The following is a 20,008-nucleotide window of genomic DNA, read 5'->3' as shown; positions in this document are numbered from 1 at the left end:
ATGACAAGCCCGCAGAGCCTCCTCAGCGCATCCAGTGGAAATGACAAACCAGAGGCGCTCCACGGGCCAGCATGTCCAATAACAACAACACGTATGCGCTTTAGCGACAGCAACTCATCCGGAACTCACGACCTCGGACTCTTTACGAGGCTTCTTCTTTAGGGGGTCCGGCAGGGGCGCGTTGCGGGTCCGCGGACGCCCTCAAAGTTGGAGCTCGCTCGCCAAATGGACGTCCAGGGACTGGAATAAAAGCTCCACATCTACCGGACTGAGGGAAGAAAGAGGGAAAGAAGAAACCTCTGCATGTCCAAGTTTCCCGTTCAAACCAGAGGGGCATCGGTGCGTGCGTGTTGGATGTGTGCGTGGAAGTGTGAGCGTGTGTCTGTGTGTGTGAGCGCGCTGCAGGACCAGCAGCAGCAGGAGCGGCGGCGGCTGCGGCCGCGGGAAGGGAAGTTTAGCGCCGTGATTTGTCTTCTCCCTCTTCTGTTGCGTTGCTTCTCCATGTCACACCGGGGCACGGGCGGATTAACGTTTCCCTGATGAGAATAAATCATCTGTGGAGAGACTCTGCGATCGTGACTGTGATGATGATGTCGAGTAAGAGCGTGGAGTGGCTGCAGGAGGAGCTGGAGTCCGGGGCCAGCGCTCTGCTGCTGCTGGACTGCAGACCCCATGAGCTGTACGAGTCCTCGCACATCGAGTCGGCCATCAACCTGGCCATCCCGGGCCTCATGCTCCGGAGGCTGAAGAAGGGCAACCTCCCCATCCGCTCCATCATCCCCAACAACGAGGACAAGGAGAAATTTGTCAAGCGGTGCAAGACGGACGTGGTGGTTCTGTACGACGAGGCGACCCCGGAGCGGCAGGAGTCCGGGCTGGGGAGCTCCGTGCTGGGGCTGCTGCTGCAGAAGCTGCGGGACGACGGGTGCAAGGCTTTCCACCTGGAGGGTAAGATGAGCTTTTTTACACCTGATGCTCCGCGGCTGTGTTGTAGTCTGGTGGCTTTAATTCATAAAAATAAATTAAAAAAAGAACTCACACTGACATTTTTGTTTAATTTCACTCTGATGTAATTATCGGAGGGTCTAATTACAGGATATGCGGCTCTTCTGAGTGTGTCTTTTTTTTTTCTCACCCAGCACTAAACAACATGCATGTTATGAATGATCGAGGGCTGATTTTATTAATGAGTACATGTGTCCATGTTTCATCCCCTTTCTGGGTCTTTGATACATCTGAAGCAAAACCAAGCAAAATGTGTGAGCCATGAGAATATATTCTTTTGGCTGTGAAAATGTGAAGGCATCTTCACATTTTGGCACGCCACTCGTATCATATATAACCTTATTACAGATATGTAAATAGCTTGTCGGGCTATTGAAGTGTCACCGTGTGGCGACACTTCAAATGAATCACCCGTCTCCCGACCAGAGTTTGTGTCTTATTCATTATGTATGAACTGTAATGACTATTATAGCCACTCGTTTTTTATCACAGTTATTATAAGCGACTAGAAACGAGGTAAAACACGTGAGCTGCACTCACTGTGAAGTCTCAATGAAGTTTGACATTGGACTTCTTTCACTCTATGGCGACATACATCATTGTCTAGTTCCTCGTTATTATTATATGTAAAACTATCGGCTGATCTATAGAAGCGTTCAACGGTGTCCTGTGTCTCGGTAAAAAGAGCTGGGTCAAATATGTTTTCAATTAAATGCTGCAAAAATGGCCCCGCCATGTTGTGCTCCTTCAGGAAAAGACTGGCTTTTTTTTCTTCTTCTTCTTCTTCTTCTTCTTCTTCTTCTTCTTCTTCTTCTTCTTCATGAATGAACAAGAAAACGAGGAGACGAGGACCCACTCTTAACTGATCCTCCACGACTAAAATCTGATATGAATAGGATACAAAAATGTGGTCGCATTAGAAGACGTGGACACATTTGATTTATGGCAGTCGAAAAAAAATGTTTCACTTGAGTCATAAGCCGGAGCTGCCATTCACAAAAAGTCCACTGCGCTGAGTGGAGGGTGTTGCTGTCCTGCTCTGCTTCTCCCCGGGGCTCGGCTTTTCTCAATGGAGCACACATCTGTCCGGCCTGTTTGCTTAGTCACAATGACGTAAATATCACGTTAATCTCCTCTTATCCGTCGCAATACAAATATGAATATGTAGTGTTACATAAAAAAAATTTTTTTTTAAAAAGGTGGCGTGGCTGCGTTCTCAACGAGAAAAGCTATATGTTTTTATTTATCGAATTTTAATGCACTATTACAATATAAATTGCACATTTCCTAATGTTTATGATGTATTCATCTTCATATGAGTTGATGAAAAAGTTATGTAAATGTATCCATTTGGATAGTCTTCACCACCTGGCTGCTTTATATAATATTATGTAATTCAAGTATTTATTTGCAGTGGTAACATGTGTTTTAATAGATTTTTTTATGATTAAACATATAAGTTGTGCTTATTATTTACCACCATCAACATTGTTGTTGTTTTTCCAAAATATTCCTGTCAATTTGTAGTCATTCTGCTCATTTTACTTCGAATGCAAGGTTTATTTCTTGTCGTTCAGGTTCATGATCCACCTCCTGTCTCATGCAGACTTGACATTCAGCTGCCATTTTGTAGATGTTGTATAACACAACCTCGCATGTGGTCGTGGACAGCGCACATTAGTTTATATAGCACCCAGGGAAAGGATTTTCTTGGCTTTTATCCTAATATTGACTTTTTCTGGTCTTTTCCTTGTCCTCCAGGGGGCTTCAACAAGTTCCAGTCGGAGTACCCCGAGCACTGCGAGACCAATTTGGACTGCTCCTGTCCAAGCAGCTCGCCACCAGCCTCCGTCCTCGGCCTGGGGGGACTCCGCATCAGCTCCGACTGCTCAGACGGGGAATCCGACCGCGAGCCCGGCAGCGCCACAGAGTCGGAGGGCAGCCCGCTGCCCAACAACCAGCCAGCGTTTCCTGTCCAGATCCTGCCGTACCTTTACCTGGGCTGTGCCAAAGACTCCACCAACCTGGATGTGCTCAGCAAGTACAACATCAAGTACATCCTCAACGTGACGCCCAACCTGCCCAACATGTTCGAACACGAAGGGGACTTCAAGTACAAACAGATCCCCATCTCCGATCACTGGAGCCAGAACCTCTCTCAGTTTTTCCCCGAGGCCATTTCCTTCATTGGTAAGTAAAGTGGACAGAACTCTTTCTGTTATATTGCAAAAGACGTTTTATCCTTTATCAATTAATCCATTTGACGTCTTCAAATGTCTTGTTTTGTTTGACCAACAGTCTAAAGCGCAAACTATTGTACCTGAAAAAGAAAAGAAACAAATCTGCACAGTTTAAGAAGACATCTTGCGTCTTTGCATTAAAATGTATTGAACGATTATCAAATGAATTGGGGAAATACTTTCTGTCCAGCAAGTAATTGTTTTATCAAAAAAATACAAACATCAAAATATTCAGATTTGAGAAACTGGTTTTGTTAACTTAAGCGAATCCTCCATTACCCTCTTTAAACACATTTATTATGCGCCAAATAATAGGTTTTGTGGACAAAGTGTTAAACAGAATAAGTGTGAAATTCTCTTAGAATTGCTTTGTTGAGCTGCATTTAGACATTCATAGTCTCTATTCCACTATTCCTGATTTAAAATGAATTAAATATCAGAAAAGGGATTTGGGTTAAAGCAAAGTTTTGATATGAAACATGAAAATAGGTTATTTGAGGATTGAAACCACAATAATGTTATCCCCTCATCTCTTCCCATTTTCAGTATTTCCCGTCATTCTCTCTGACTTAATTCCCAGAGAATGAGTACATTCCCTCTCTGATGAGTCAGTGAGAACCACAGTCTTTGTCGTTGTCCAGACCCCTGACATTTTCTTTCTTATTTAAGACAAATGTTTCGGCTTAGGTGGGAGGAAGAGAGACATATGCCAGAGCCAGAGGTCATGGCAGATTCGGGTCGTGCTGATGTTTAATGTTGCAGTCTGGCTGGCTGTAATGTGCAGAGATTACATCAGGTCTTTTTAGTAACAGCAGGATAATTATGGGTCGAGAGAGAAGTTCAGGCTGAGAAGGAGACCCAGATGTGACCTCGATGTACGGTTGTAGACTGCAGATTCCTTAAATATCTGAAATAATTGTCTGAACATGTCGAGATGGAGGAATGTAATGTTTTCAGGCACGTTAGCGGGCTGATAAATGGACAATTAGTGCGTTATAACTCATTTAAAGCACAAACAGAGTGATGTAACGCTGCACAATCCAAAGATCATTTCAGGACAAATTAACCACGGTTTACTTATTTGACTCCTGAGTCTTGCATAGTCGTGGAAAGTGAGCACACATCACGTATAAATTTCAGCAGCCTGAACTCAAGAGCCAACTGACCCCAATCCTACAACAAGAGATACAGGCAGTGAGCGATAAAGGAGAGGATGAAAGAGAGAGGGAGAGGAGGAAGAAAGAAAGAAGCACTTAACTCTCTCGCTCTAATGGCCTGCAGTGATGCAAGTGCAAGGGCTCGTAACTGATAGAAGGGCGATGGATGTAGCCCTTTAATAATGTAAGATGGGGTTTTTTATTCAAGTTTTTCTACAGACTGAGCGCAAGAAAGCCGAATGAAACATAACATTATGCTGTCATTGAGAAAGGTCATGCTGGAGTAAAAATATAAAACATGTTTATAAATAAATGAATGGTCTAATTGTCAGTGTTATGACTTGGAGTATACCTGTGTTATGTGGTATTGCGATAGTATACTCTTTAGTATTTACATTGCACAAATGATTGCTATTTAGTTGTAATTCAATGCCAACAAAATATGATATAGTTTGAGTTAGAGATTATTTTTATTTCCACGAGAAGATGTAACGTAATTGTAATTAAAAACAGTGGAACACAGTGCATTGCTTTAAACTGCCTTCAAATTAGATTTTAGTCAGTCATCATTAATAATGTATTGTATAACATTAAAGAGTCATGATTAAATAAGCAACAATCATATTGAATCTGTGTTGATTTTTTTTATTGTTTATATATAAGATACATTCATAAGCACATTTACACTACAAATAATATTTATTCTTCTTATTCATTTTGTTTCATGAGAACAATTGGTATTGTCAGTAAAATCATAGATCAGTGAATCTAAAGACTTTCTTCTCGCACACTGATAATTTAAAGGCTAAGATGTACGGCTGAAACACACAGTGGGTGTTACCCGTAATCTAATCCTCTCTCACGGTCTCCTCTTCCTCTTTTAACCCTCTTCTGCAGACGAGGCTCGCTCCAAAAAGTGCGGCATCCTGGTGCACTGTCTGGCCGGGATCAGCCGCTCGGTGACCGTCACGGTGGCCTACCTGATGCAGAAGCTCAACCTGTCACTCAACGACGCGTACGACTTTGTCAAGCGGAAAAAGTCAAACATTTCCCCGAACTTCAACTTCATGGGCCAGCTCCTGGACTTTGAGCGGACGCTGGGCCTCAACAGCCCCTGTGACAACCACTCGACCTCCCCGACGCACGACCAGCTCTTCTTCACCACCCCGACCAATCACAATGTGTTTCAACTGGACACACTGGAGTCCAGATGAAAATCAGCGGGGTGACTGTTCCTTTTTTCGGGGGTTAAAGGTGGTGTTGTTACCATGATAACAAGCCGCTGCACTGGAGGGAAGCTGCCAGTTTTAATGAATGTTTTAGCCTCCTGAGGCCCGTTGTCTGAGAGCCTGCCGAAGGAGCAGCGTCGGATGGGCAGGGGAGGTCACAGAAGCCACGTTAAAAAGAGGGGACGGGGCGTTTTATAACCCGGTGGGGTAACTGACAAATGGGTTTACAATGGCGTCCTCCATGGGAGTTGATTGAAATCGAGGGACGAAGAGCCCCGATCAACTGGTCTTGTCACAAAGAACCGAGGAGACTTAACTGACTGAGCGAAGGACGCGGGAGGACAGACAGCTTCATACAAAGATAGGAAAAATCTACAGCGCTCGACTAAGACAACAACATCTTCTCTGTCTTTCTCTCGGCTCTCTGGCCGAGCTGACTGGTGCCAAGTGGAGAATCTGGGATTTACTTGTAGGAAATCTCGCTCTACTGAATGTAGAGTTTTAAAAATCAAGGAAGTAACACACACATAAACAAAGTATGTATGTTTGTACTGTATGTTCTGTCAACGTACATAGCAGAAAATTCAGTATGTCTTTACGCATTTTTGTATATTTTTGTGTAAATTTACGCACAACTCTGTACCTTATATAAATATATACATATAGAAATCGTATCTATTCAATCCAACAATGGCTTAAGAGATTGTAAAACTAAAGAAAAGGTGGAGACGCCAACAAAGAGGAACGTTATTGTGATATTCCGAGTTGTCTTTTCTTTTTTTTTTGTAAGTTTCGTTTTCCTTTTAGGTTTGTAATGACCTAATGCAGTTTGCACAGTGGTGTAGCCATTGACTTGTTGGCACTTGGAGCCCGTGCTGGAAGCACGCAGATAAAGAGACATTCAGAGAAAGGGAGCGGAGAGGAGAGGCCAGTCCCAGGCTGCGACGAGTCCCGACAGCTGCACAGTGGAGTGGGGAGGGAGCAGGAACAAGCCCAGGACGAGGTTCAGGGGTTAGAGGGTTGGGTTAGGGGCAAAGACGAGCAGCGGGCAGGATCAGGGCATGGGGGTTGGGTACGGGCGAAGATATTACAGGCCAGTTGACATTCGGCCAACTGCTTTCAAGCGTAAGTTCCTACTTCCTTCCCCGTATGACGGTTCATCCAGTTGCCTTACAAGAAGTACCAGTTGTCTCCACCAGCTGTTTTGATTTGTTCCGTAAGAAAGTCCTTGGTTATTTCATCACATCGCATATTGTCTTACCACAGTATGTTTTGCCAAACTGGTTTCTCACACCTCTGATGTTTGCACTTTGAGGCAGACACTTAACCGGGAGGTCATTTTGGGGATGCTAAGGCAGTGTTAACATTTCTGAGCAACTTTTTTGGGCAGCTTATTTTGCTTTACTTTGGCAAGGAAGTGCCTCAACACTCTTGTATTACCTTACTTCTTTCTGCCCAAGAGGAAGGTTTTCAGTTCCTTTACCAAAAAAAAAAAAGAAAAAAAGGGGACTGTAGGACACAGGACTGCGATTGTATGTTGGTCTTGGTGTTATAGTGTTGTGGACTGGGACTGGCTTCAGACTGCACTTAGCTACTTCAATAGCTTCACGTCCCGTAACTGCATTGGAGAAAACAGAAGGAAGGTCTTTCTGCAAAGGTATCACTCATTTTGTCAAAGAAATGTTTGTCTGAGATGATTCACCCTTAAGCCTAAACATAAATTGATATAAATGTATATATATATATATATATATATATATATATATATATATATATATATATATATATATATATTATAGATAATAGTAAAGAGATTGATATTATTTTGTATACCTGAGCATGCTGTGGTACTGTATGCTCTCTAACAGTAGACGTAACCACGGGTTGGATGTTGCTTTACCAGGTGAGAAGATGAATGATGAGGACCGTTTTTTTAACTGCTGTTGCTGCTGAACGCAGCAGTACACAGCATGTAGTTTAGGAGTTTTCTGAGATCCTGTCCACATTAGAAGCACCTGAACAAGAAAGACTCCCAAAACATGGGCAAACGCTGCAGTATTTGTGCTTTTCAAGTAGGTTTCCTACAGAACAACACAACAGCACTTAGACTTATGGCAACGTCTGTCGGTACACTGGGCATCATGCAAGAACATTTTAGTTTTTTCCTCCTGAATCTCTCTTACTTTTTTCTGTGAGTGATACTCATTTGAGTCGGATTCAGCTTGAAACTGCACAAACATGGTGTAAATCGCAAGTTTTAAGGTGGTTACGGCCATCTGTGTATGAGGATGTGCAAATTCGTGAGTTGCGATTGTTCCACAATTGGTGCTTGAGAACTGCTTTCGAACTGCTGGACAAGTTTTGTTCACAAAAAATGTAAAAAAGTAGATTGGATCAGCAGACACAACGTTAAGCGTTGGTGATAGTCTAAAAAAAAGGCTCTTAATACGCTTGTCTACGCTGTCTACTGTGAAAGCGGGAATGGTTTTGCTATGAAAACCGATGTTAAAAAACATCCCAACACTAGAATCGCAAAGTTAGTGACGTTCAGACCACCTGGATGTCCTCCCTTGTTGGTCCAAAGACAACTTGTGGTTGGTTGAAATGTTGCTGATTAAACTAAAAGGAAAATGACTCACGTTCTCTTGAATAACTTGCACACTTGAGAACGAATCTGTCTGTATGAGTGTGGTTCTTGCACGAGGCCCATACTTACAAGCTACAGGTTTCATGTGGACAGGGTCTGAGCAGAAACAAAGAACTGGGTTTCAGATGGGACAGCAGTGGATTCTGGACAGAGTTGGTTTTAGCTGGCCTTATATAATCTTTCTAACTTGTTTCTAATGCTGACTGTTCAATACTTTGTATCTCACTTTAGAAAAATATTGTGTAAAGAGGTAAAAAATGAAACTTCTGGTTATCTGTTATTTGAATCAGGACATGGTAATAATAGACAGCAAGCTGTCCTTTTTTTTTCTTTTCAGAAAAAGTCCTCTTTGTTACTCTGCAATATATCAAAACACATTTTTTGCAGTATTTTGTAGATCCAAGACCTCAAATTTTTTAAAATCTTCTTCTTTTGTACTATATCTATTCTATTATAATTATACAAGAATCAGCTTGATATGGCTTGTGGACTGAAGTAACATTTCACCTGGGGTGACCAACATGTAGGGCCGGCGTGCCTGTTACCAACTTGAAAGAGGCCCTTACTAACAAACAAACACACACACACACACACACACACAGACACTCTGCTTCACACAGCCAGAGCTGTGGGTCAGCATGCCAGTTATGTTTCCCCATAGACGATTACACCACCCCGCTTGTATAATTATGTCTTTCTCCGTCTTGTTTTGATATAATGTGCTCTATGCTATTCCTGTGGCCTTTCAATATGAATATATATCTAAGTATATATATATATATGTTAGGAATTTATATGCAAATTTCTTCTCCGCTAACATCAGAGATGAAAATAATACTACCATGCTTGAATGGCCGTCCCTCGTCTGTATTTATATCCCACTGACAATAAGAACAACAACTTGATCACTTGCACCCTGGGGTTGAAATATATTTCAGTACGGAGCGTTTCTTTTTACAAAGAAAATGGATGACTTCAAGCTGCTTTTTGTATGCGTGTGTTGTTTTTTTTTGTCTTTGTAACAATGAAAGAGAAATTAAGTCTTTTTCTCTGTTTGTAAATTTGCCAGATCACGGGAACGGACGTTTCTGTGTCCTTAAACTTGTAGCTACATCTCGGTAGGAATGTGCTCGGGAGGGAAAGATGAGCCAGAGCAGAGAGAGGGGCGGCGGCGCTAAATACAAAGTGAAAGAAGAAGTGAATGATTTTAAAAATGTTACCTCAGTGAGGAATTTTTCAGGGATTTTTTTGACAATGCATCTTGCATCGTGTTACAGCTTCAAACACGTTGAATAGCTGTTTTGTATTGTGCTGTAAACAGTTTTTAAAAGAAGATGCAATCTGTCTGTGTATAAAAACAAGGGGCATGTTAACCAGGGCAGTTTCACCTTTCTGTCTCCTGAAGGAAATACGATTGACCCTATGTATTGTACAGTGTACGGAAACAACACAAGACATGTTTATACCGCAAATAAATATTGAAATATTTTTTTCTTTAAAACTTGTGTCCTTTTCATTTCTTACCACAAAATTATACAAAAATTACTTGAAGTGGTAATTACAATAAACACAGAGGAACTTAATGATATTGATCCACCTCCAGTTGTTGGATTATGTTTAGATTGATTGATTTTGCAGGTTATACCGTAACCAATGGTTCTGAAGGTTGGGAAGAGGAAAAATGGAGGGGAAGGTTCACCCGACACGCCACATCTTGACAACTCTTGTACAAGGACAAACGGGACAACAATGTTGCAGCACAGCACGGTAAATCAATATATTGTTGTTTTATTAAAACAAACTTTTAGTTTTGACTCCCTATAGCTTTCATTAACTCATATAATATTAAATTATCCCGCTTTTCCATTTGTTTGAAGAGCAGCAAAATGATGCCCACACATTGTGGGCTTGATCCACAAACTGGATCTCATTGACCAATATTCATTCATATTTCACCACCTATGTTAAAGCTAAGCTTAACGTTTTTCGCATCTTGCCTTGATGCAAACAAAGGTGTTTTTGTTGATCTTTGATAGATTCAACCGTGAAAGAGCTCTTCCACAATTTACGATCACCTTTCAGAAAGGCAAATAAGCTTTTAAAAAACGAGAGTGTAGTTCAACAAGACAATAGAAACGGCTTAGTTTGGTTTGGTTTTGCCATGCCTGTGACTTACCTTCTACTTCTTTCACAATCACACGCACACACAGGGTTTATCTTGTTGCATGTGTGCAGTGGTTTCCACATTTTCAGGCAGACATTCGATTGCTTAAACTGAAACTGTGCTACTTCCCTTCCCTTGCACCACTTACAGCTTTGAAGCTAGCGACCGAAGACATTAAGCTTAAATTAGCACACAGGTTCAAAACTGGTTGAAACTGCTCGCCAGGCTTTGTCCAAATAAAACAAAATCTCACTAATCAACATATCATATTAGATATTTTTAATCTGTACAAACACCAAAGGGTGAAAGTGAGTAGTTGTGCTTTTTACAGGGCGTTACGTTCCTTTGACACATTTTCACATCAGAGGTCACTTTCTTCCACAACAACACGGAGGTTAACTTGATGGGTTTGCCATTTTAAGTCATTGTTAGCTATACCAGTTGATAACAATGCATTATGCCGGGATACACTCACATAAACCGAATGAATGACACCGAGCAGCCATCTTGGATTGTCGAGGTTGACGGGGGTTTGTCCAACTTGCCAAGTTGGTAATCTGACTTCAGGTTACGTTTTAATTTCCGACTGTGAACTCAACTCAGTTTAAATGCAACAAAGCATTTCATCCAGGAGTCTCCGCTGGTTGCCTGGCAACTGTTCCTCGTCAAAAAATAGTCAGCACATAAAATGGCAAGTTGACATATTTACACGTTGGTCTTGGAACAGAATTAAATAAACAAGATAAAATATAATACTTAGTGCGCTTTAGTGCTGCCGGTCTGTATTTGGACTCTGACAGAGCCAGCGAGCTGTTCCCTTTGTTTACAGTCATTATGCTAAGTTAAGCTAACTGGCTGCTAACTCGAGCTTATTATCTTGTCATCTAATTCTGGGCAAATAAGCATATTTCCCTTACTGTTGAACCATTCTTTTAGGACATCATTATTTTTGTGCTAATTAAATACCACTTCACAGTACCTAATTCTAAAAACTGGCAGTAGAGATCCAGCTGTGAGGGATAACAACTCTTTCTCCAAGCTGCTACCTGTGTGTCCGTTATTAACTGTGCTCCCACATAACCCAAACTGCCTTTTCTATCTTCTCAACTAGCGGGTAACAATGGCACATGAGCACATGAAAGCTGCAGTCAGAGAGAGAAAGAGAGAGAGAGACAGAGGAGGGCTGGTGGTGAGAATAAAAAAGAGCATCTTAAAGACAGCTCCGTGAGCTGAGCTGGCTATAAATATCTCCCCCAGTGTAACCCTCGCTTCTCTTTCCTCCTTCTACAACGGCTCGTCTTTTATTTTTGCTCTGACTTCCTGCGCCGTCGCACCATCGACTGAGCCATTCACCTCATGGTAATTCAGACAGGATATTACAGTGACAGTGGAGGTGAAATAAAGGAAATGAAGGTCTGTTTGAAGAGCTCGGGGACAAAGTGATCGACACCACCGACTGATTACTTTCTGGTTTCCTGGCAACATGATGACAGGGTTTTCCCACATGCACCGTCATCGTCATCAAAGTGACAGTTGATGTAACAGGAAATGTTTCCCGCTCTAATTTCAAAATTTTATCATGAACTAACTAACTGAGATAGTTCAAGGAATGACAGCTCTGTGACATTTACACTGTTTTTCTTTGAGATCCGAAAACATGTTTCACACTGCTCGCTCATGAAGATGCTTCACTCTGGTATTCGGAGAGGTGCATGTTGACAGACGATTTTGAGTCTGTTACTGTCACAGCACCAGCTCGATTCACGTCGTTACTCGCTCCCAGTCTGCTCGTTTCAGGGTTTGTTTTTGGAGCTGGTGCTTTTTAAATGTCATTCATTAAGAGATTTCCTACGGTCTAGTTGCCTTGTCGGTAATGTCGGTTCATTTGGCGAGGAAAAAGAATGTGTGGAATAGAAAAGATGCTTTTTCTGGCTCTTTTGCACGGGTCAACACTTTTCTCCCACAAGGCCTAATGGTTTTATATCCTGTTAGCAATAATATTTGTGCATTTAATAGCACTATTCCACAGAAATCAGTAACGCTGATGATAATGCATGCAGTGACAGTGTTGGAAGAAAAAAACAATCTCACTATCAGTCAACAGTGACACTAGTTCAGATAAGCTACTTGTACACTGGACATGCAGTAAAATCCGTAAAACAAGTTCATACAACTAACTATCACTCATAGTCAAACTACATCAATCAAACTTTGTTTGTTTAGGAATGTCGACACGAACTGAGGGGTGAATGAAGGGTCACAGCAAGAAAGATATCTGATCTCAACACATCCTCTTGGAGAGTAACTGGTGTTTTTGTTTCCTGAAGAAATCGTGTAACTCATTTATCATTTTCACACAATTTAAAGCAACAGCTGGATCGTGCCATCATTTCTGAATGCTGCACGGACTTATTTCAGTAACGGTCCTCCTTCATCTTCTTTTAATGAGATTCTGTTCTTGCTCTCTGTCTGTCTGACAGACCTGAAACCCGTGTGGATAAATTACATCTCATGACATTGACAAACAGAGGAGCTCGGGGTCGGACTACTTTTGCGAAAGCTCCACTGTTGCCGGATCCTTTAATGGGCTCAAATAATTACAGTGAATAGCTGCTATGGCTGCTGCTGCTGCTGCTGCTGCTGCTGCTGCTGCTGCTGCAGTACTGAGGCGAGCACTGTCCTCCCACTGTGAGTGGTACTGTACTCTGATGTACTGTATTCTTTCAGCTCTCCTTCACAGTTATATAAAGAACCAGTGCAGCGCTCTCTCCAGCAACGCACCACTTCAAGAGCATAATGAGAGGGGAGCTGGGAGGGAGCAGCAGTGGAGGCAGGGAGGATGAGAGGAGCGAGGGAGGAAGAGATGTTCGTGTTTCATCATGTTGAGGCCTACATACCTGTAACATGGAAACCAAAACCAGTAGGAAAGCAATCGATGCTGGACGGATGTTTCAGCGCCACTACATATTACCTACTCCTTGTATTTATCTGCCATGCTGCGATCACAATCACCCTCACATATTTGAATTGTTGTTAATATTACATGTATGTTGACCCAGAAAAAGATCAAATTGATGAAACTGATAAAATGATGTGGTCTAGTGGTGTGACAATGTACTAAAAACTGCGAGGAATTAAATAAGAATAGTGACTAGAATACCAGGAAATAATTCCTGGAATAATACAATAATTACATCCCCATTTTGAAACTGTGCAGCAGTGTTTTTATCAGCCGACCGAGCACATCCGCACTGTCGGAGCTGAGCTGGTGGGCTTGCATGTTCACCAGAGTGCGTTCCAGATATTGAATTAATAGATCTAAATTTCTATTTAAGGGAAACTTCTTTGAGAGCGTAAACAATACAGAGAGGAAGCTATAGGGGTATTAAATCAATCAATCAATCAAACTTAAGACTCAAGGTCCAGATAATGCAACACATTAAGTAGAATAAAACACATACAAAAGCACAATTATAATACATAGACCTATCAATGCCTTATGAAGAGAACATTGAATCATGTTCTCTATGCAAACAAAAAAAAAAGCCATCCTCAAGAGTACAGGATGTTCATTTCCACACCAATCAAACTTTACAGTTAACTGCACATCAGCCATAAAGGGGCGCAGGCTGTGAAATCAGCTGTTGTGAAGCTGACAACCTGAGTGCCCTCGCTGGTCAGAGGCACATTATTAGGAAATACTTGTTTGACAAGAGCAGCTGGGGAATATACACCTTGTCTGTCCACTTGTGACTTTGAATATAACCAATCAATGACATCACCTCAAACACAGTGATCGCTGCAATAAAATGAAAACTCACACTGGGAAATAACTTTTGAAATGTAAATTATTCAAGACTTTTGCTTACAAATCTTTAACCCAGCTCCCCCACTGCGAAAAAAAATGGATGTGTGGCATCTTGGAAATGAATTCATGTCTGAGCAGATTTATCAAGGCCAAATATGGTTAAACATTGGCGGCCGACTGTGAAATCGAGATAGAGTATGATCTCACACACACCCTGGGTGTGTGTGAGAGAATCTGATGCTTGTGTATATGCGCATGAGCAGCCACATGTGCATATGTGAATGTTTGACTTTGATCCCGTCCTTAGTGAGCAAACATATTCAGTCTCTTATCTCCTTGCCCGCTGACGTTACCGCCTGTATTTATTTAATCCTCATAATGTTGATGTCTTTCCTATGAGTTTTGTGTATATATATATATATATATATATATATATATATATATATATATATATATATATATATATATATATATATACTTTTCAGTATAACTCCAGCTGTTGATGATTACAGTCATATATCTTTTGTATTCCTTCATAGTCGTATGTAATTACAGTTTGGACATAACGATGTAAAATGGCTTGTTTGTTGTAGTTTTCCACACTCACAATCAAGTCACTTTATTTCATGGTTCTTTCACCGTCTTATTTGCCTCATTTTCACCTCATTTTACTCCTTACTTCCTCTCTCTCCTATTATATCTTAATCCTCTTTCATTTCCTTTATCCTGTCCTTTTCGCCAACTATCTTCTTCTGTTTCGCTCACTACATCTTGATATCTATGTTCTCATCCTCCCTCTTCCCCTCAGCCGGTGTAACGTGACTCCAGACAGGGTGAGGTGCTCACTGGGCTAATAAAGTACACCACACATCCGCTCGCAAGTTAAAGAGTAACAACAACAGGTGATCGCCACACGACAGCCAGTCAGACCACAGTCCAGATTGTAGCGACCATGTCCGGGGGAAACATCCATGAGTGGTTCAGGAAAGAGATTAGGATCACGGTGAAAATAATGGAGCGTTTTAGAAATGCAAAAATAAATATGATATACTTATATGTGACTATAGTCTTGTTAACTCTATAGCTGATACGTGTTTTTAGTGGGCGAAAACGAACACGATACAAATAAATCCAACAATAAGCCTTCAGAAAAAGAACATGTTTTGTTTTTTCTATTTTTTTTATACCAACTGGATTTCAACCCTATACATTATTTGCATTTCGTTAGGATTCATTGAAGAAAACAGATGGGTTTCTACTGTAGTAAATTACAAGGACTGCAATGTGTTAGTTTATATTGTTATATTATATGTAACATACATTCACAATAATTAGCATCCTCTACTTTATTGTTATGCTGATATCCCAAACACTGAAAAGATCTTCATCTTATTTTGTCGAGCCCCTTTAAACGTGTTTCATGGCATTCGTTCATCTATATGTTTTCACTCTAGTAGTAACATAATATATATTCAGTCATTTTTCAGCCACAGGTAACATGCACCCATAAAATAATCAGTGATCAGACATGTTCTCCCCTCTGGCATTCATGAATGATGGATGAAACGCGGTGGTGTGCTCTCCAGAGTCAGATTAGCACACCATTAGGACGTTTGACTCCTTCTAAATTGCCTGATCGTCTCAGGAGCACCTTGCTGGTTGTTAGACCACCTCAGCCCTCCTCTTTCACCCCGGCCGCTCCTCCGAGACAAACGGTTAGATTAGAAATTATTACTGGATGTGAGACGGGCACCAAGCACTCACAGGGACGCGCCTCTGAATGAGGATGATCTGACTTCTGAAATAACGGCTGCATTTGTATGCTGCTCAACTATCAGAGCATGATGCTCCATCCATCACAGTGTTTCAAAGAATAGCTTTTTCCCAACTTATCATTCAAACTGAAGCATATAATGCATTTCCCTATTGTTAGGGTCTATTTTCAGATTCATACACTCTGTTACAGAGGCATGTGGGTGTATGTGGGATTGACTTAAAAAAAAACAACCTCAGTGCCAATGTTCATGTTGTCCAGTGCAACAGTGTGTGTGTGTGTGTGTGTGTGTGTGTGTGTGTGTGTGTGTGTGTCTCATTGGAGCATTCTTAATAGCTTTTGGTCAACGATGGGGGGCACAGAGGGATAAGATAGATCAGGCTTTGGCCACACCGGCAATACTTAAATTAGTAGAATCAATTCATTGTTGATTTTGGACTTCTCATTGGATTTGTTGACAATGAGAAAAATGCTGAATATCACCAGAACCATTCTTTAAGGATTTAACTACAGCTGGAGGATTTTACTTTGACTTTGTGAAAAGAATTTTCCATAAAACATATATTTTTCAACACACTTTGGCGTTTTGACTGCAAACCTTTTCACGCAATACAATTGGATGATATTTTCAGCAGGGGTTCTTCCGCATGATGTTGCTGCAGTCAGTGGCATGAAATAATCATCTCAACACATCTTTATTTTGGCTCGAAAAAGTTTGATGTCATTGTTCCACACAATGAAGACGAGCCGTTCATCTAAGAACCTGTGAAAACGGATCGTCAAACACATTGTCTGCATCTATTTGTGCCTCTGTTTATTTGTGCATATCAGAAGCTCCTGTAAGAATTCACACTTTTTGCAACAAGCTTCTGATTGTCTTCATGAAGTGTCTCGGTTTAGCTTCTCTCACGTCCCTTGAAATGGCTGCACACTCCAGCTGCATCATGAAACCTTGTGAGGACACTCAGTCCCCTGGTTAAATGGAGGCAGGGCGATGGGGAAGTGGAGATGAAAATATGTTTTGTGGCCCAATCCATCTGACGATAACAGAGTTCTCCTTTAAGGTTACCATGGTAACCACGGAACAGGAAGGAAGTGGAAGAGTTGCAGAGCTCAGCAGGACCGACTGAACGACGGAAACCAAAAGAAGTGATTACAGCTTGTAAAAAAAAACCTGAATGTGTGTTTGCGGTTTATTAAAACAGAGCTCAAATGTCAAAGATGCAAGTGGAATGTCTCCTATTACTTCCTTATTAGCTCAGCAGCATGCGATAGTATCGCAGTTGTGAGCTCTTATCTTCACGCTGTGGACTCTAGTCAGAGCTTTATCTGACCCCATTAGATTATCTATCAACTTGCATAATCAGCCTCTGCAAACTCCTGCTGACCTGAACTGAACTGTGCTGAACCCGAATCAAGTGAACTGACACTGTGCACACCGCACTGTGCCCCGAGTACAGGAGTGGTGAGCAGGGTGGCAAAGTGATTTCCCCAGTCACAGATCAAATGCACCATGCTGAAGTGTGAACAAGACAATTAATCTCTTTTAGCTCAAGTGGCGTGATTCAGTATCAGAAACTTTCATTGCACTTAAGGGGATCAATAGTGTAGCATGAAAGTAAACCTCTCTGTATTCCCTTCCCCCTTTTCTTCCTCATGCGCCTCCAATAGGCTAGTGCTCGTTGCCTTCATTAGTAGTTTTGGTTAGGTTTAGGCATGAGAAGTGAGAATGAGAAGTGTGTTTGCTAAAGAAAGATTTGTAACATTACACCAGGTCAACAAGCCAGGTCGGCCCAGTGAGTGTAAGCTAAGCCCAGTCGCTCTATCTGTGTTGTTTCCGTTGCTAGTACCGTTAGCACGTCATTTTGATTCAGACGCCTCCGTGGCCGGCAGTTCCTGCCCAAAATGTAATTTACAATGTGTCCAAATTACACAAAATAAATATAATGTGAAATAAAATATGTTAGTGAGCTCCAGATGTGTTAGTACTTGGGTTTATGAACTTTGGACAAAGCCAGGCTAGCTGCTCCCTGCTTAAGGGGTAGGATCCAGCTCCAATCTTTTATGCACGAAGGGCAAGCAGCGCCCCGCACATATGAAATGATAATGAAATAATTTTAAAAAAAGGTTTTAACGTTTCATTAATTATCTCCGGAACCACATCGTTGTTTAACTTCATTTAAAGTGCTACAATATCACAACCCTTGTGAGAAGAGACATATGATGTAAAACATAATTAAAGAAACCGCTAAGTTTTAGTACTTACTTAAACTACATCAACTTCTACGGCAGCTCCAGCAGTTAGCTGCGGCGGCCGTAAGGCAAGCCCCAGTGAGACAATGTATTGCCATAAAAAAAAAACTTCGAAACACCCCTAAGCTTCATTTTATTTATTTTATTTTATTCATTTTATTGTAACAATCATATCATCTTATTCTCAAGGAAGTGAATAAGTATATTTCCTAAAATGTTGAACTATAAGGGTCCTTCTCTGTGACCAGCAGTTAGTTTTAGTTTAACATTGTGTCGTTTGTATTAACCACCACCGGCACAGATCCACACCAGTTTAACTGCCATTGATTGGTCCACTTCATTTTCAGATCTGGGGAGTCTTGGAAAGACATAAATAATATTTACTAAAATGTGAAGCTATTCTTTTCACTTCTGTGAGTAGTTCTTGAGCAGGACACCTCGCTTTGTCACTCAGCTTCTCATTAACCTGACTAGCCTCAGCCGTGGGTTGAAAAGAGTTCACTGTTCTCTTCGTGAATATAGATTTAAGAAACTCCTCTTTAATCCTCCAATAAGCACCTCTCCCCGATGCTCTGAAACCAGGAAAGCGTTCTTGCTCTGGCCTAAATTTATTTAAACTCAATTTCTTGTTGAACTACATGGAGTTGTGTTACATAATGCAACAGGATTCCCTGCAGGGTCGACTTGACACACAAGAGTGACAAAGAATAAATACAATTTTCACTAATTATTCAAATTCTCCATTTCAGCGTTGTCCTGTGTTCCTCACATATTTAAATGAATTCAAATCCAGGAGTTTGAGTTGCATGCTTGTTGAATAAATGCATTACCCTAAAACATCGATAACATCTTCCAAGAAACCTTGAATTCTCTTCTTTTGTGTAAACTCCTCCATAAAAACCTGGTTCTGCCTTTTCTGCACTGAAATACCTTTCGCTTAAGATTTACTGTTTAGCTGGTTATTACAGCCATGCCTATCAGAAAGACTGAAGGCCGTTTATTTATGGTGCGGTTTTGAAATAGAAGCACTGATGAAAAAAGAAGCATATAACCGTCGCTCTCTCAGCTCCAATTGACAAAAAACACTCATACAATGTGTAGGAGGTTAATGAATAGGGATTTAACTCGCCTGTATGAATGAAATAAATGTACTCACTATTTAATTTAAAGGGACATTGCACTCATTTTACATGTCTAAGTCAGTTTTAGTTGTACTACTCAGCCTGCTGCTCCAGCTTGGACAGAAATTACAATTAAGGATCGTTACTCATGCCTCTTTTTGTTGGATGTCTCTGTCCAGCGCTCTTCAAGGTTTTGCAATCCATCACCAAGACTTACAGTGTCTTTGCTGTTTGGCCTGTCCCTCGGTCTCCAGCTCCTAAGAGCTCCTGCTTTCTCCCCCAGGGCGTGGACCCTCCTCTCACTCCCCAGACCTGCCATCCTCTAACCGTCCACCAGATGCCCTCACACTCTCTGGCCAGTCCTCCTCACCTGACAGCCCCTCCCACTACACACCTGTTGCCAATTCCCTAATCAGCTCTGTCTGGCCTTCTCCTTCCAGCTCCTCAGCTGCATCTCATTCACTCGTTAATCACTCTCACCATGTACCAGTTCACCTTTGTGCCTCCTCAGATCATCATTGCTGGCCAGGTTCTTCTTACCTGCTATTCTGTTATTTGTCTGCTGGGCAAACTGTCATTTTTAAATAAATCACTACATTCATCCTGCTTT

The 20,008-nt window shown here is 41.5% G+C and overlaps 1 protein-coding gene across 1 annotated transcript; it reads left to right on the top strand.

Moving 5' to 3' along the window:
* On the top strand, positions 1-7,352 carry dusp7 (dual specificity phosphatase 7). Its single transcript, XM_068595163.1, has 3 exons — positions 1-948; positions 2,767-3,195; positions 5,300-7,352. The coding sequence occupies exons 1-3, from the start codon at positions 540-542 to the stop codon at positions 5,614-5,616; spliced, it is 1,155 nt and encodes a 384-aa protein (XP_068451264.1). The 5' UTR covers positions 1-539; the 3' UTR covers positions 5,617-7,352.
* Positions 7,353-20,008: the final 12,656 nt, after the last annotated feature.

This window comes from Clinocottus analis, unplaced genomic scaffold (genome assembly GCF_023055335.1).
Source record: "Clinocottus analis isolate CAN_PGR_092001 unplaced genomic scaffold, fCliAna1.0.p SCAF_3, whole genome shotgun sequence".
In the NCBI taxonomy this organism is placed as follows: Eukaryota; Metazoa; Chordata; class Actinopteri; order Perciformes; family Cottidae; genus Clinocottus; species Clinocottus analis.
The sequence above is the reverse complement of the archived record's forward strand: the minus strand, read 5'-3'. Positions and strand labels throughout refer to the sequence as shown.

What these genes read in the sequence shown, in the direction of transcription:
- dusp7 (XM_068595163.1), top strand. Translation starts at nt 540, where the DNA reads ATGAGAATAAATCATCTGTGGAGAGACTCTGCGATCGTGACTGTGATG. An exon ending in CAAGGCTTTCCACCTGGAGG is followed by an intron (nt 949 to 2,766) that starts GTAAGATGAGCT and finishes CTTGTCCTCCAG; the next exon opens with GGGGCTTCAACAAGTTCCAG. An exon ending in CGAGGCCATTTCCTTCATTG is followed by an intron (nt 3,196 to 5,299) that starts GTAAGTAAAGTG and finishes CCTCTTCTGCAG; the next exon opens with ACGAGGCTCGCTCCAAAAAG.